Source organism: Lepisma saccharinum, chromosome 2, assembly GCF_977018435.1.
Source record: "Lepisma saccharinum chromosome 2, izLepSacc3.1, whole genome shotgun sequence".
Lineage (NCBI taxonomy): Eukaryota > Metazoa > Arthropoda > Insecta > Zygentoma > Lepismatidae > Lepisma > Lepisma saccharinum.
The window spans coordinates 126,477,136-126,492,602 of NC_139230.1; the positions used below are offsets into that span (position 1 = coordinate 126,477,136).

The 15,467-nt window shown below is 38.2% G+C and overlaps 1 protein-coding gene across 1 annotated transcript in view; it reads left to right on the forward strand.

Moving 5' to 3' along the window:
• Window positions 1-15,467, forward strand: part of LOC145984491 (uncharacterized) — a 136,476-nt gene that overhangs the window by 64,184 nt on the left and 56,825 nt on the right. Inside the window, exon 2 of the mRNA XM_083118146.1 lies at window positions 4,327-4,422. Coding sequence (XP_082974272.1) covers window positions 4,327-4,422 — 96 coding nt within the window. The remainder of the gene's footprint in view (window positions 1-4,326; window positions 4,423-15,467) is intronic.

Genomic DNA, 15,467 nt, shown 5'->3' on the forward strand with positions numbered 1-15,467 from the left:
TTTTTTAAAAAGTCTTAATGGCTCTCTTGGTGCATCTATCTATTATTAAAAAATGTTCATTTAACTTTGGAAAAATACTAGGTTCGTTTCTCCAAAAGTAGGCAGAAATTACTTCCCCAACGGGTCTTACAGATCAGTCGTAGTTAACGACTTTTCTCTGAAGGTGGCAACTGTGTCAACACTGCGAAAATTCCCTCGCCTTGCCAGGCGAAGACGGGCACGGTTTCTTATGGGCTAACACCGCTCCCTGCCACTTTGTTTTCGGCTCATGGTGGAAATGTTCCTCGCTGAGACTTCTTCAACCCTCTGCACGTGTGTCAACTTGGTTAGGTCCATGGGTTAGGCCAGCTCTTTGTCGGCAAAGACTGTTGCCTCACGAGGGTACGAACGAAACAGCTGGCAATGCAGTGAGGAGGTTGGGGCGGTCGTCACGTCAGCTTTACCGATTGCAAGATTCGAATCTCCTTGTCTGTAAACTATCTATGAATTCATTTAACAATACTTGGCGAGGTATGCGTTTCTTCTGATGGTAGTGCCATGGCAAGGCGGCTCTACCTTTGAGCCGCCGCTGTCTTTAAGTTTAAAAGTGGTACTTTTGACAATTAAATTATTTGAGGTTGCAAACGTAATTATCTTATTCCATTATCAGTACTTAATCCATGAAGACTTTTTCACCAATAGTGGGTTTAAATGTCTCTTCTTAACCAATCTGTGCATTACAGTCACCTAACAGAATTTTCATATCATATTAAGAAAATGTATCAAAGACCAGTTCTAACTCTGCACAGAAATCATCTTTATATGTCGTTGGTGCATGTTTGTTTATTATTAAAGTAATTTTACACCCCCTAGCTTGTAAAACTGTGTGTGATATTCTATCATTAATAAATTCTACTATTTTAAGAGCTGAGATAATTCTATTATTTATGAAGAAACCTGATCCAAAATAATGATTTTCAATACCACCCTAGAAAAATGTATAATTTTTAGTTTTACGATTACCTTCTGCTGGCAACCTTACTTTCTGCACAGCTACTGTGTCTGATTTATACTTAATTATTTCATTAACTGTAGACTGAAATGGCCCAGACCGGTAAACGCTCAGAACACCAGGCGTTAGGTACACGGTTACATGATCAATTTCTGCATCAAATAATGCGTCTTGGCAAGGGCTATATGACACTGAACTGCACAAATATCGCTCTCGCCAGAAGTGTTCGATAAGAGATTTATGAATTTAACGATTCAATTACGTAATTTACGCTAAAACATTAGAAAGGGTCGTTAAAGAATAATTTTCTCCAGGTTGTGTTAATGTATTTTTCATAAAAAGTGTAAGGTAAAGATACCCTTTATTCAGTAAATTTTTCAATTGATTCTCTTACCTTTGGCGCAAAAAATAAGGCTCTTTCTCTGTTCTGTGAGAATTTAAACGCATTTAAAGATTACAATACAAATTCTGACGGCGGCCATAGCAATGACCAGGTGCGTCGCATGGTAATGTTCACACAAACATCCAAACACCCATGTAATATATTTCCTATTAAGTATACTTTAAAGGCACACACACATATCTATTCGCAAAAATACTTTGTTTCATGTTCGAGTAGATACGCACAATTTACTTTGACGCGACTACTTTCACGTTTTTATAACTTTTCTAGGTAGTTGGTAGCACTTGCTATCTCGTTGTTCATCGAACGCGTTGAAGACAATTTCTTTGCGTTTTTCATAAAACTGACAGCTAAGGGTCTGTTTGCCACTATACCTTTACTTCGCGGTGCGAACCGCAAGACATTATTACATTCGACACCAGAGAGTAGCTCATACAAAGGTCCTCCGCCCTTGTTTCCTCCTTGGGTCTCCCTTTTACACTACATAGTTGCCAACATTACTGAGAAGTGTCTAAACCTGGAAGATTTCAAATTCAAGCTGGCACTGAAATTCACGGAATATCGACGAGTGACTTTTCTGACAAATTTAGGTATTCTTCAGAAACCAGTCTGCTTGAGTTGCATAATATCTTACCAGGTTATTATACTTATGATTTGCACATGTGCGTCTGAACGGTTATTCAGACCTGTGCGTTTTCTTAAATGCACATTGCACTTAGACATCAGCACCGTAATCGACTTTTTTCATACCATGAAAGTAACTCTCACCAACTTAAATTGCAAAGAAAAAGACCGACCACGCTTGCTATGTTACAATTGACAAGGTATACATCCTTATGCAGTTTGTAGAGTACACACGTTGTACTCTGATATGCACGTGATGTTTATGCACGTGCGTCAAGGTTTACGAAATTAATACCTTGTACGTACAGTGTCTCTCAAAAGTTTTACGGCAACGACATTTTAAACTAGGCAGCCCAATTTACATAAGGTTTTTTTGGGTTACGTGTAAAATTAGGCTGAATTTCATGGTTGCCACATTCACAATAGATATTTATGAAATTCGCGAAAATGTAACAAAGGGAAGCAAAGAAAATAGACATTTGTTTGTCAACATTTTCCTCAAAGTAAATATAAAACGGGATCGAATGAGCATTTCATGTTACTCCACCCACCGACCACCAGACTAAAGTATTCTAACTCTGAGTTCTTATTATGCTCAGAACTTGTATTATCCTATATTTCCAAAAAACGCTTTTGTTTACTTTTTGCAACAATGAAATCTTACAGCTGCGCTAATCGTGCTCCGAATGGTATTTGAATTGTTTGTTTCAAACGCTGAAAATAATGGGAGTGTTTGTGAATATACGTTAGGAAGCGGAGAAAAAAATATAGAGAGGGAGGGAAGAGGGGAGAGAAAGGGGAGTTCAGTGTTATTTCGTGACTGTTGTGAGAAGGTGCGGTTTCTTCTCGTCTCTCCCTCTTTATAGTTACGTTCAGTTTCTCGTTATTAGTGCTTTCCAGAAATTGAGAAAGACGAAAACAGACAATATTGGATTACAAATCCGATTTCCACCACCGTCATCATTTCCTCTGATCTTCCTGTAAAATTAAAAGAATGTCTGCTGGAAATGTCCACTGATAGATCACTTGAAATAAAATTCCAAAACGTGTCTATTTGCGAGTTCTGGTGTTACGCACGCAAAGAGTATACTGAACTTAGTGTAACTGCCATCACACGCTTTCTTCCCTTCCCCTCCACTTATATGTGTGAGCAGGGGTTTTCTGCATTGACAGCCATCCAAAAGAAAAAAGTTGAATACCACTGTATTATATCATTGCATGCTTTACAATGCGCCGCGGTGGCTCAGTCGGTACCGCGTCTGACTATCATGCTAAAGGTCCCGGGTTCGATCCCCGGCCGGTTCAAATCCGGCAACTTTTCTAACGTTAGAAGCGGCCCCGGCGCCCACCCAGCGTCGAATAACATGGGTACCTGTTATTATATAGAGGGGGTAAAGGCGGTCAGGGGCGCGATGCTGATCACATCACCCCCACTCACGACCGGATCAAGAAAGTGTGGGGCGTTACCCCCACACCCCCTATACGCCTTCATCGCGTGGTGCTATGCACAGGGGAACACTTTACTTTTTTTTTACTTTACATGCTTTACAATGATGGTAATAGCACTTGGAAAAATTTTAATCCTGATGACGTCAGAGAAACAATGCGGTCGTCGGGTGTCTTCCGAACAGGTAGAGAGATTCGCACATTTTCTGCGATGACCTGGGCCAGCGAACACCATTGCCTTCAATAGGAAATGTAGCGCGAGTGTTGGCTACTGGGAGTAGTACTGGCCTCTCGTTCCGATGCACTAAACTTATCGAATCCCTTACGTATTTCTAGCCGTTTCATTCTGTCGCTTGGCTTATTTCGTACAAATATGAGAATATTCTGACTTATTTTTTACTTCTTCTTCAAAATATTTAAAATGCAGTATTTTTTTTATTTTTCTAAGAAAACGCCGCATCTGCCGATGACCGGACGCCTCGCCTCGGTCGTGACTGTACCAAAGAGTCTGACTTGTGACTCACTTCACCACGTCCTTCCAAGCATCGTACTTCTTCCTCTAACCATGTTCGTTCTAAGATTGACCAATGACCTCTCTGCTCCCAGACATTTATTCCGATCGAATTTACTAATAATGCCGAATCAGGTACCTGTAGTCTCCTCCTTGATTGCAAATGTTTACACCTGTTTACAACGATGGCGATCAAAGAAGCTCGGCAATGTCTGGAAAGAGTGATGGCTAAATGTCTGGAATTTGGAGTTCTTTGTACTTAACATTGTCAATGATTTTATAGACTGTTACGCTATCAAAGAAAATTCTCTTGTAGTAACATTTGAGTTACGTTGGTTATTTTTCTTTCAGGAGTACAGGACTGCTTTCTTGGGTGAGGCACCAACCACCAGAAATGAAAACGCCCTATGGAGAAGGTGTGCACGAGCCATGAACTACCTTTCTTCGGTGAGTCATATCAGAGACTGGAAACGAAATGAAACACATCATATTTCACAAAAACGAACAAAAAATTTAATTTATGCTGTGTCAAAAGTTAGCCGCTGATATAAATGATATCCAAATGCTTTTGGATTCAAACGTAATGCTAACTAAACAACAATTCAAAATTAAAGAATAATATATATTTGTTGCATATTGAACATGATATTTTTTTCTTCTAGGAAAGATTCGCAATTGAATCGGTCATTCGAACAACGCTGTAACCAACATTTTTGCGGACAGAGACTTTAAGTTGAAATATACGTGTATAGTGCTTTTTGTTTTGGGAATATAGTAGGTGACAAATTTTATGAACAATTGGAAGATATCTCTGCATCGTAGGACTTCCTATTTGAGGAAAAACTTATAAGAGAAAGCAACTGGGCCACTTGTTTTGCTGTTTGTGTGGCATTTGGTTTGTATTGGATACAACAACAATATAATCTATTTGGACACCAGGTTTCAGTGTTTTATGCTTTATTCTACTTTCTAAAGTGAGCAATGGGTGTGAAGGACAGATTAGAGAGACGGTATCATAATTATTCCAACACCGTCATAATTTCTGACGTCAATTTGGTAATGCAACGAATATTCCCTTAATCTAAAGAAGATCCATTGCCACCATGAATGTCTATTAAGATTAAAATCTTAGTTGAAATCTTCGAATGCTCCAATAGTTATAACATCCATGATTTTGAATGAGGTTGTGATGTCATCTGTTTATTATTTGTGGTAGTGGCGGCGATTGGGTTCCAAAACTGGGAGGGGCAAGGACAGGTTACTTTCCCTTGGCAGATATGGTTTAGCACAGTGCGGCGCAAAGGTGGCAAAATTTGGGAAGGGGGTGACTGCCCACCACCCTCCTCCACTGATTTTCTGTAACTCGTGTCATATATTTTTGTTTGTTTGTTCTTTAAATTTAACGTGATTGTATTACGAGGTTTTACTATAAGGTGGATAGAAAAATACCCTTTTAACAAAATTTTTCGGGTTCTCCAAATAATTCGTCTGGTGCCCTTATTCCCGATTAAGTTTCCTGATTCAATTTTATGTAAATCTGAAAAATTAATTTAGTTCGTGTATAATACTGAGCTAGAATGATCGTTATGTGTGTCCTCTTGGTACCCGTACCATTTTAGTTTCTGCCAGGGAAGAAACTATTAGCGTAAAAATAGTTTTTATTTTTCCAGTGTGTTCACATTTTATTCTAAGTTGCCTATCGTGACGGTCGTGACGACAAGAATGAAAAATTATGAACGGAAGAAAATTGAGACCTGATCGTGACTCGCCGCGGTGGCTCAGTCGGTAACGCGTCTGACTACCATGCTCAAGGTCCCGGGTTCGATCCCCGGCCGGTTCAAATCCGGGAACTTTTCTAACGGTGGAAGCGGCCCCGGCGCCTACCCAGCGTCGAATAACATGGGTACCTGGGGGAAACCCTGGGGGGGTAATGGCGGTCAGGGGCGTGATGCTGATCACATCACCCCCACTCACGACCGGATCAAGAAAGTGTGGGGCGTTACCCCCACACCCCCTATACGCCTTCATGGCGTGGTGCTATGCACAGGGGAACACTTTACTTTTTTTTTTCACTTTTGATCGTGACTCGCACTAAGAACCTTCAGAGGTCAAATACTGAATCAAACTCATGAAACTACCAGGGCATGAAAATCAATCCATCTGCAGTGCTGGAAAGTTGAAAAAACCCTGAACGATATTATTCAAAATGGCCGATTGTAATGGGACATGGGGATGCTTTGAAGAACCACTTTGATGGAAGCAATCAGAATCTCAAACTGCTGTTTTCTTCGGTTAGTATGAAATACGCGAAAGGAATAAATCCAAGTATTATGTACTTATATAAAACAATTAAAATTATATCGAAAATAAAATACTTTGTGAAGTAAATAGAGTTCGTCTAATTTAAGAAAATCGATTTTCTACTATTTCATAGTTGATGAGTCTACACAAAGAAAAACAGGAAAGGGAATGGGTGGAGAGAAGAGGAAAGGAAATAACAGAGGGAAAGAAGATAAGAAAGGACAGGGTGATGAAGGAAGGGGAGGAGAAGATAGGAGGCGAGAGGAGAAAAGGAGAGGAGAAATAAAGAAAAGAAAGAAAAGAGATGAGAGGAGAGACGAAGTAAAGTTAGCAAGGTCGAAAAAAGAGTGGATGAAATGAAGATGAGAAGAGAGTAAGAGACGAGTTAAGGTGAGGCGAGAGGAGAAGAGGAGACAATAAGACGGAAGTGGCAAATGTAGTAAAAGAGACAAAAAGAGAAGAATGAACAGGAGAGCAGAAAAGTGCAGTGAATTTGGGAAATGAAGAGAAGAGAGGAGATAAAAGGAGTGGAAAGAATGGAATGGAAACAAGATTCGGAAACAGGAAGCGATATGAGATAGAAGCAGAGGAGAAGGAAGATAGATAAAAGGAGAAATAGAGGAGAATAAGATAATAGAGTGGAGACAAGATAAGAGAAGGGATAGTGCCAGAAAATATCGTTTCAGCGTTAAGAATTGATGCATTGTTCACATTATCAACATGAAACAATAACACTTTTAAGTTGCGATCTGATTCTGTGGAGGAAATACTTTTTGACTGAGTTCAGAGCATGATAAGTTCTTGCGCGTGAGATTTTCGATTTTACCTGCGATTACACCACCAAAAACATTAATTTTATTTTCATATTTATAAGAAATATACCATCTTTATTCACTTCAAAGTTAATTGAAAAGGATATATTATTCTTTAAAAACAAAATAATGAAAATAACCAAAAAATTCTGTTTGTCATCGTTAATGACAAACAGAATTATTCCAATTCACAGGGCGTGGGCAATGAACAATGGGATATTTTTAAAACTTACTAAAATGTTCTGCCAGCCGAGGGGTTTGAACCTACGACCATTAGGTAGAAAATCCTGAACCGTAACTACTGCCTTTCAAGCATTCGTTGGTTGGTTGGTTGATTTGGTGTCTTAAGTCCACCTTATGCACAGTACTGAACCTACAGTTTAAAGTGGGATCCGAACCACTACGAGCCTCCACCGGGTATCGATCCCGGGACCCCTTGATTACAAGCGAGGACGCTACCACTGCGCCATCGGGGTGGCCCCACAAGCATTTGTTACTTGAAGGAGGTAGAAGCAGCTGAACAATGTGAATTGTAGATGTAACTCACCTCGTGTATGTATTCTGTAAAAAATAATTGATATAAACAAAGAAAACCAAGGTAGTTTGAATATTGAGAAAACTATTCATTCTACGGGGTGAGTAGGTAGTCTATCATTTAAAACTTTATTTGTCAATATCTTTCAATCCCTACATCATTACCATGAGTTCATCATAATCACGATCGTTTAACATTTATTTTAGATGTGAAAATGTCCCTTTGAACGTACGCCAATTCATTTTATTTTTTCTTAATGTAGAAATTAATAGTTAGATTAATAATAGGAGAAATATTCTTTTAAAAGTAAGAACACCTTCTAATGAGAACCTGTGACCGCTGGAGTTTAGTCAAGAACTATAACCAGTACACCACGCATTAGCTTTCGTTGGAACAATAATTTTAAGTATTCTGTTGTGCACCAAGGTACATATCTGTATACAGGGTGTCACAATACAACTTCAACAACGGTTGGGTGATATAATAAAAACAAGCAGCTTTTCCTAATATACATTACCTCGAAAGCGCTTAGTTTCTGCGCTGTAAGCGTTTAAAATCTAACCTGTATGTATGCCACCCAACAAAGCAAACGACCACTCTGACATAACTTCTAGGGGTGGCGGCAGAGTTGCTATTAGCATCATTTGGCAGTCTTACCTGAGTAAAATACCAAAGGATAATGATACTTTCGATGTTGTAAGAAGTATTTACAGTGTGGCAATCCTGTGTCAGAGCGGTCGTTTGCTGTGTTTGGGTTGCATGCATACAGATTACATTTTAAGGCTCACAGCGTAGAAACTAAGCGCTTTCGACGTAATGTTTATGAGTAAAAGTTACTTGTTTTTACGACACCCTGTGTATATATATAAGATATTGCAATGCCATATAATATTCAGGGTCAAGCATATGGAATTTTTGGTTACCAATTAGTGTCTTGAACCAGTGTACAGCCTGAACAAGCATCGTTATAACTAGTTACAGAAGGGTCCAAATAATGCAATCATTGCACAAGAAAAAGTACCCTCAAAATTATTTAGAGTTGATAATATTTTATCATTGACAATACACTCTATAGATTGATACTACAGTAATGCTCTCCATATTGTCAATAGTGAAATGGTGACAAATAATTCCACAAGAACAAAAATCTTGTTTCAGAGATATTGGTTTGATATTTGTTGAAAATTCAAGAATTAAGATTGAAACTCACCAACTTCCACCAACTTTCCCTTCTTTTCATTTTTAGCTATGTGCACTAATAACTTAGTTGCCTATCGAACCTGACTTTTGAGATACCCTGTATTTCTAATAAACGGTAATCTAAACACCATATTTATGTACATTAATTCAAACAATATTGTGTTTTATTTCTGTTAGACTTTTACTTTTGAATATTTTGAATTTATCTATCAAAATCTGTTATCATCCATTATCTAACCTACCATACCCTACCCTAACCTAACCAAAATGTAACATATCGCCGGAAAACATTTTCAAGCTTTGTACACTTATTTAATAATATTGTATGTATGACATATAATTCTTTGGAAAAAAAATTCCCATTTTTGAGAAAATTACTACCAAATTTTCTTTGCACCACTTTCAATTGTTTATTATCCTTTGCATAGGCATGCTATATCTCGTGTGAAAGAGCCCTTCAAGACATTTCCAAAGCCGTCCGAATCACTTCGATAGGTGCTCTAGTGGCCGAAATATTGCAATTAAATTTAACAAGAGGTTGGAAAGAATGGTCAAAATCACACAGTTTGTAACACTGTAATTTCGGAAAAAAGAAAGATATCGTTCTGCAACCTTGCATATTTCCCTAGCTCATGTAGCCCATCCAGTATGAAAAAATTCAATTGAATCAAGAAATGTAAGGTTGAGGACCTTGTTGTTTTTTTCATGGAAATTATCGAGTTGAAAAAAAAGAACAATTTCCTTAAAATAGAGGAAATCTATTTTTTTATGCCGGCTCCTGTGGGGGAGTGGCTAGCACATTGCGCTACGACTCCAAGGGTCCCAGGTTTGAATCCCTGTAGGGGGATGGGTGTTTATGAGTGTCAATTTATCAATTTCATCATATAATCACTCATTCCCATCTTTGGAATTAGCCAATATTGACAGAAAAGCAAAGTAAAATATACTACAGTAAGGTGGTACATTTTCGATCACAAAGAATTAAATTCAATATAACTTGAAAAAAAATAGGCAGCAAAATTTACAGGTTTTTTGCCAATAAATGCTTACTTTTTACTAAAGACACTGGCATAACATGACATTTTTAGTTCTGCTACTGCAGACAGCAGAACGAAATTTCGGTCGGATAATATATGATTAGAATTGTACCTAGGTAGGTACAAATCTGATCACCGTGCGGTACATTTGGATCAACAATGAGTGAAGAAACAGTATCCTTAATATGCAGTGGCGTCGCGTGCGATTCACATATGAGTGTTCACAATAACGTTTTTGTACTGAATGCAGATTTACTGCTCTCCCTTGTAACTTCATCTACAATTGAAATAGTGAGAATAACGGTTGAACTTATTTTCAACAATTTTCCCCAAAAATCACGCTATAGAAGTATTAAACTTCTTCACTTCACGGCGCCCTTAGTGTTTCAAGATATTTCCACGGCGCCCAATCCAGAACGAAGGACTATCTAACACTGAAACGCTCAGTTACTTGTGAGGTTGCTTGCCTTTCGTTAAGAAATAAACACATATTTCAAATTCAGAAACATTTTTTTATGTAAAAAGTATTAAATAAGCACATATTTGAAACATTCATATCATTGACTAACAATTCAGTGAAAATATTGGAACATTTCGGTGTCCCAGGGCGCCGCGGCGCACACTTTGGGAACCAGTCATTTAAACCGTATAGTGATCTTATGCATTGCAAGAATGGAATCGTTCTTGTGGATTCGATTCCCTTGTATTTGAGCAAATGGCAACAAACGCCAGGATGTGTCCTTTGCCCATCCACCCATCCGGGTGAATTGATCAATTACAAGTACTGGGCAATGAAAAAAAAAACAATTTTAACAATTCTCTTTTAAATCATATATTTAAATACTTTTAAATGTATCTATTGCACACAAGACTACTTGCTGATTTGCCCGAATAAGTTGCTCAAGAACACACACACACTAGACATGCTCCTTCATTTGCTTTAGCTGGTCTTGGTGGCGGAGAATCCCTACAAGTTCGATGTTCGCAGAAGCAGAATTTCCAGAACCTACCCCCAAAAAACCCCGCTCACGATCCGCCAGGAAAGCGAGGAAAAATGCTTCAGACCATATGACCTTACGTCCAAAGAAACAAAAAAAGGATGACGTGGTAAGTACAGCAGTAGAAGTACAGCTTAAGTCCAAGAGTGAAAACTCTATTCAACCAACCCCTTTTTTTAGGAAAAGAAGAAAAAAGTTTAGAACTAATAGGGGCAGGGACAGATAAACCAAGTGATACAGTAATGCGTACAGTTCTTGTCTCGGGTAGTGACGAAGAGATATAAATGAGTCTGCCCAGCGTCAAAAGTGGAACAATTGCAAAGCGTAAAGTACTAACAATTATTAATGCATTGCTTAAATCAGATCCTTACATCCATAATGTATATATTCACATTAGCAACGATTAACCTTAACAAATTACAAAGTCAGAATAAACTAATGGCGTTAAATGATTTTTTGACACAGTCGAAGGACCTCCCTGATGGCGCAGTGGTAGCGTCGTCGGCTTCTAATCAAGGGGTCCTGGGTTCGATACCCAGTGGAGGCACAAGTGGTTCGGATCCCACTTTAAACTGTAGGTCCAGTCCCGATTAGCCTTACTGTGCATAAAGTGGACTTAAAACACCAATCAGGACACAGTCGGATATTGATATAGCCTTCCTACAAGAGGTAGGCATTGACAATTTTTCATCCTTGGCAAGGTACAATGTTCATAATAATTTCACTGCCACATATCAAGGCACAGCAATAGCGGTGCATCAAAGAATTGATTTACATAATGTTACCCTCCACCCATCAGGAAGACTAATAAGTGCGGAATTAGGTCCTTTGTTCTTATGTTATGTATACGCGCCTTCAGGAAATCATAATAAGCATGAACGAGAACATTTTTTTTTTCTACAATCCTAAGTCCAGAATTAACATCGCATACATTAAATGCGTTAGTGGCAGGTGACTTCAATTCCGTCCTAGATAGGCAAGACCAACAACCTGGTTATAATTTTTCCCGGGCACTCTATGAATTAACAAAAGGTTTGCAGTTACAAGATGCATGGAGTTGTAAACATAGAGACCAACCAGGATTTACACATTTTAACTTGAGACTCAAAAGAGAACAGGCAGAGTTTCGACCAAATCGCTCCTGTATTGATCAAATTAACACCTTGCGGATAATTTTGGAACAATGTATAGAATGGTCATCTCGTCTCTATACAGTTTTCGTTGACTTCGAGAAAGCATTTGACTCAGTCAACAGAAATGCAATGTGGAAGGAAGTGAAACGATATGGAGTGCCCACAAAAATTCTTGATCTTATCCGAGAAACTTATCGTGATTATGCATGTAGAGTTATACATGAAGGCCGTGTATCTGAACCAATAGATGTGCAGTCTGGAGTGAGGCAAGGTTGTATATTATCACCTACAATGTTCCTGATCGTGATCGATGCAGTGATGCGAAATGTAATAGAAGGGAAAAGACGTGGTATCCAATGGGGATTGACTAACAGACTAGAAGACCTTGATTTTGCAGACGATTTGTGCTTCTTATCTGAAGCACATGGTGATATGCAAACAAAACTAGCAGATCTGATAGAAAGTGCAAAAAAAGCAGGACCTGTGATTAACTCCAAGAAGACCAAGGCACTGAGGATTAACTCCACAAAAACAGACCCGTTTAATATTGGTGAAGAGATTATTGAAAATGTGGATAGCTTTACTTACCTGGGTAGTGTGGTGGCAAAAGACGGAGGGGCTGCACAGGATGTTTCTCAACGAATCCAAAAAGCAAATGGCACCTTTGTGAGGCTCTATCCAGTATGGAAAAACAAGAAGATATCTATGAAGACCAAACTTCGTATTTTTCGAAGTAATGTTAAGTCTGTACTGTTGTATGGGTCTGAGACATGGAAAGTAACAAAAACGATTACCTCTAAATTACAGACCTTCATCAATCGCTGCCTGAGAAAAATTTTGAATATCTTTTGGTCAGAAGTGATTCAAAACCAAGAACTTTGGAGAAAATCTGGAGAAACCGAGTTGTCCATACAAATAAAGCGGCGAAAATGGAATTGGATAGGGCATACGTTGAGGAAGGAAAATGAGGCTGTCGAGAGAGAGGCACTAGACTGGAACCCGCAGGGAAGAAGGAAAAGAGGGAGGCCTAGACGGACGTGGCGAAGATCTGTTCACGCTGAGGCCTTGGAGGAAGGAAAGAGCTGGAATGCAGTGAAGAGAATTGCCGTCAGTAGGACCAGGTGGAGATGCTTTGTTGATGCCCTATGTTCCACAGGGAACAACAGGAATTAAGTCAAAGTAAGTCACTCTATGAATTAACAAAAGGTTTGCAGTTACAAGATGCATGGAGTTGTAAACATTGAGACCAACCAGGATTTACACATTTTACAACTCAAAGTTCTTCACGCATCGTCCGATTTTATATAGCGAAGGGTTATAAAGAAAATGTACATAGTGTAAGTGTGTTTTCCGTTTGCTTCAGTGATCATAGTGCCTTAATTTTAAAAATAAAATTGAAACAAAACAAATCATGTATGGGAAGAGGATACTGGATGCTAATTGTTCAGTATTACCGGATAAAAATTATGAACTGCTAATAAAAGACACTTGGCTAGAGCTAGTTAGGCGTAGATCACCCATTAAGACCCTAACAGACTGGTGGGAATTCATTGTGAAACCAAAATTTCGTTATATTAGTAAAATTTATAGTATAGAAAAAAGTAGAGATTTTAACAATATGTATAATTTCTATTATGCCGTGTTACACGATTTACAAAGTCTAGCATTACAAGGTAATGTAAATATGCCTTACATTAACGAGATGAAATCAAAATTACTCTCTCTACACCGAAAAAAGAGAAACATCGTAAAAATTAAAAGCAAAAAGTTACCTTTGGATAATGATGAAGAGGCAAATTTATATCATATTTTACAAGAGCATAGACAAGTTAAAAGTCACCTAATAACAGAGATAACAGATTACACAGGAGAGATTACAACTAATCCCAGAGTAATTCAGAGTACATTTTTACAATAATATTTAAAATTAATGGATCAAGCTCATAATCCCGTAGAATCCCATTGGGACTTTACGAACCAAGTAACAGAAAGAATAACTGAAGAAGAGCGAACGGAAATTAGTAAACCCTTTACGAACACCGAAGTAAAAAATGCAGTTTTCAAAGCGGCCAGAAATAAATCAACGGCAGAGGATGGCCTGCCCTCAGACTTTTATCAAACCTTTTGGAATCTATTTGGGGATGTTTTCACGCAATGGGTCAATGATGTATTACAGAGTGGGAAATTGGAATCCTCAAGTCGAACAGGAATAGTGGTTTTCGTTCCAAAAAAACGAAACCTAAAGTGGTTACTGACTACCGCCCGATTACAATTCTAAGTAGCGATATTAAGATTATCAGCAGATGCATAAACATCTGCCTAATTCCTTACATGCATAAAATAATAGGGGACACACAATATGCATGTAATCCTCAAAGAACAATTCATCATTTATTACAAACTATACGTGATGTAATTATTACAACACAAAACCAGCAAGTCAACAAAGCAATTTTATCAGTGGATTTCTCACAGGCTTATGATAGAGTAAGTCATAAATATATGTACAGTGTTTTACGGGCTTTTGGTTTCGGAGATACCTTTATAAAATGGATACAAATTTTGTACGGAGACACTAAGTTAAAACTAAAACTTAATGGGTGTCTTACGAAAACATTTCCAATGAAACGAGGTGTTTTACAAGGAAGTCCACTCAGTAGTGCATTATATGTATTAACACTGGTTCCCTTACTTAAAAGATTATAAGAAATAAATGAAGGCATTTCTGTCATGTCAAAAACTATTAAAGTTAGTAGTTATATGGATGACATTACGTTATTGTTAAATAGCGAAAGGGATTTGGAGAATGCACAAAGGTACTTGAAATATTTCGAAAATGTCTCGGGTGCAACAATTTGTTTAGTAATAACACTAGTGTACGTGTTGCACAGAAAGTGAAAATACTAGGTATACATTTTTATACAAATATCCGAGATACCATCGAACATAATAGTCGGTTAGTGACCGAAAAAGTGATATATACTTTACGTGCAAATCAACTCAGGTTTCTTTGTTTGAAATCGCGAGTGAGATACGTAAACATCTACGCTTTATCGAAGCTTTGGTAACTATCCAAGACATTGACCATGTCAGCGAAGCAAACAGCTAGGGTAAAGCAACAGGTTGGCAAATTTCTCTGGCATGACTCGGTGTTCCGCGTGGCCATGAGCGAGCTATATCTCCCGGAAAAGAGGGGAGGTATGAACTTAAAGAGTGTGGCGATACAATCAAGAGCTTTATTTCTTCAAAGCGGTCTTTCAGCGATATATTCTCCAATTGACTCCACTACGCAACAAATAATAACTACAGTGTTAAAAGATGTACCATTAACAGCACCAAAGGATATAATAATTATTCCCAGAGAATTAATGTTTTATACAAAGATCGCTATTCATACATTTTATAGAACTGTGCAACATACTTATGACAGTCCTTCTGTCAGACAGATTTACAGAGAGCAACTTAACGCAAATATA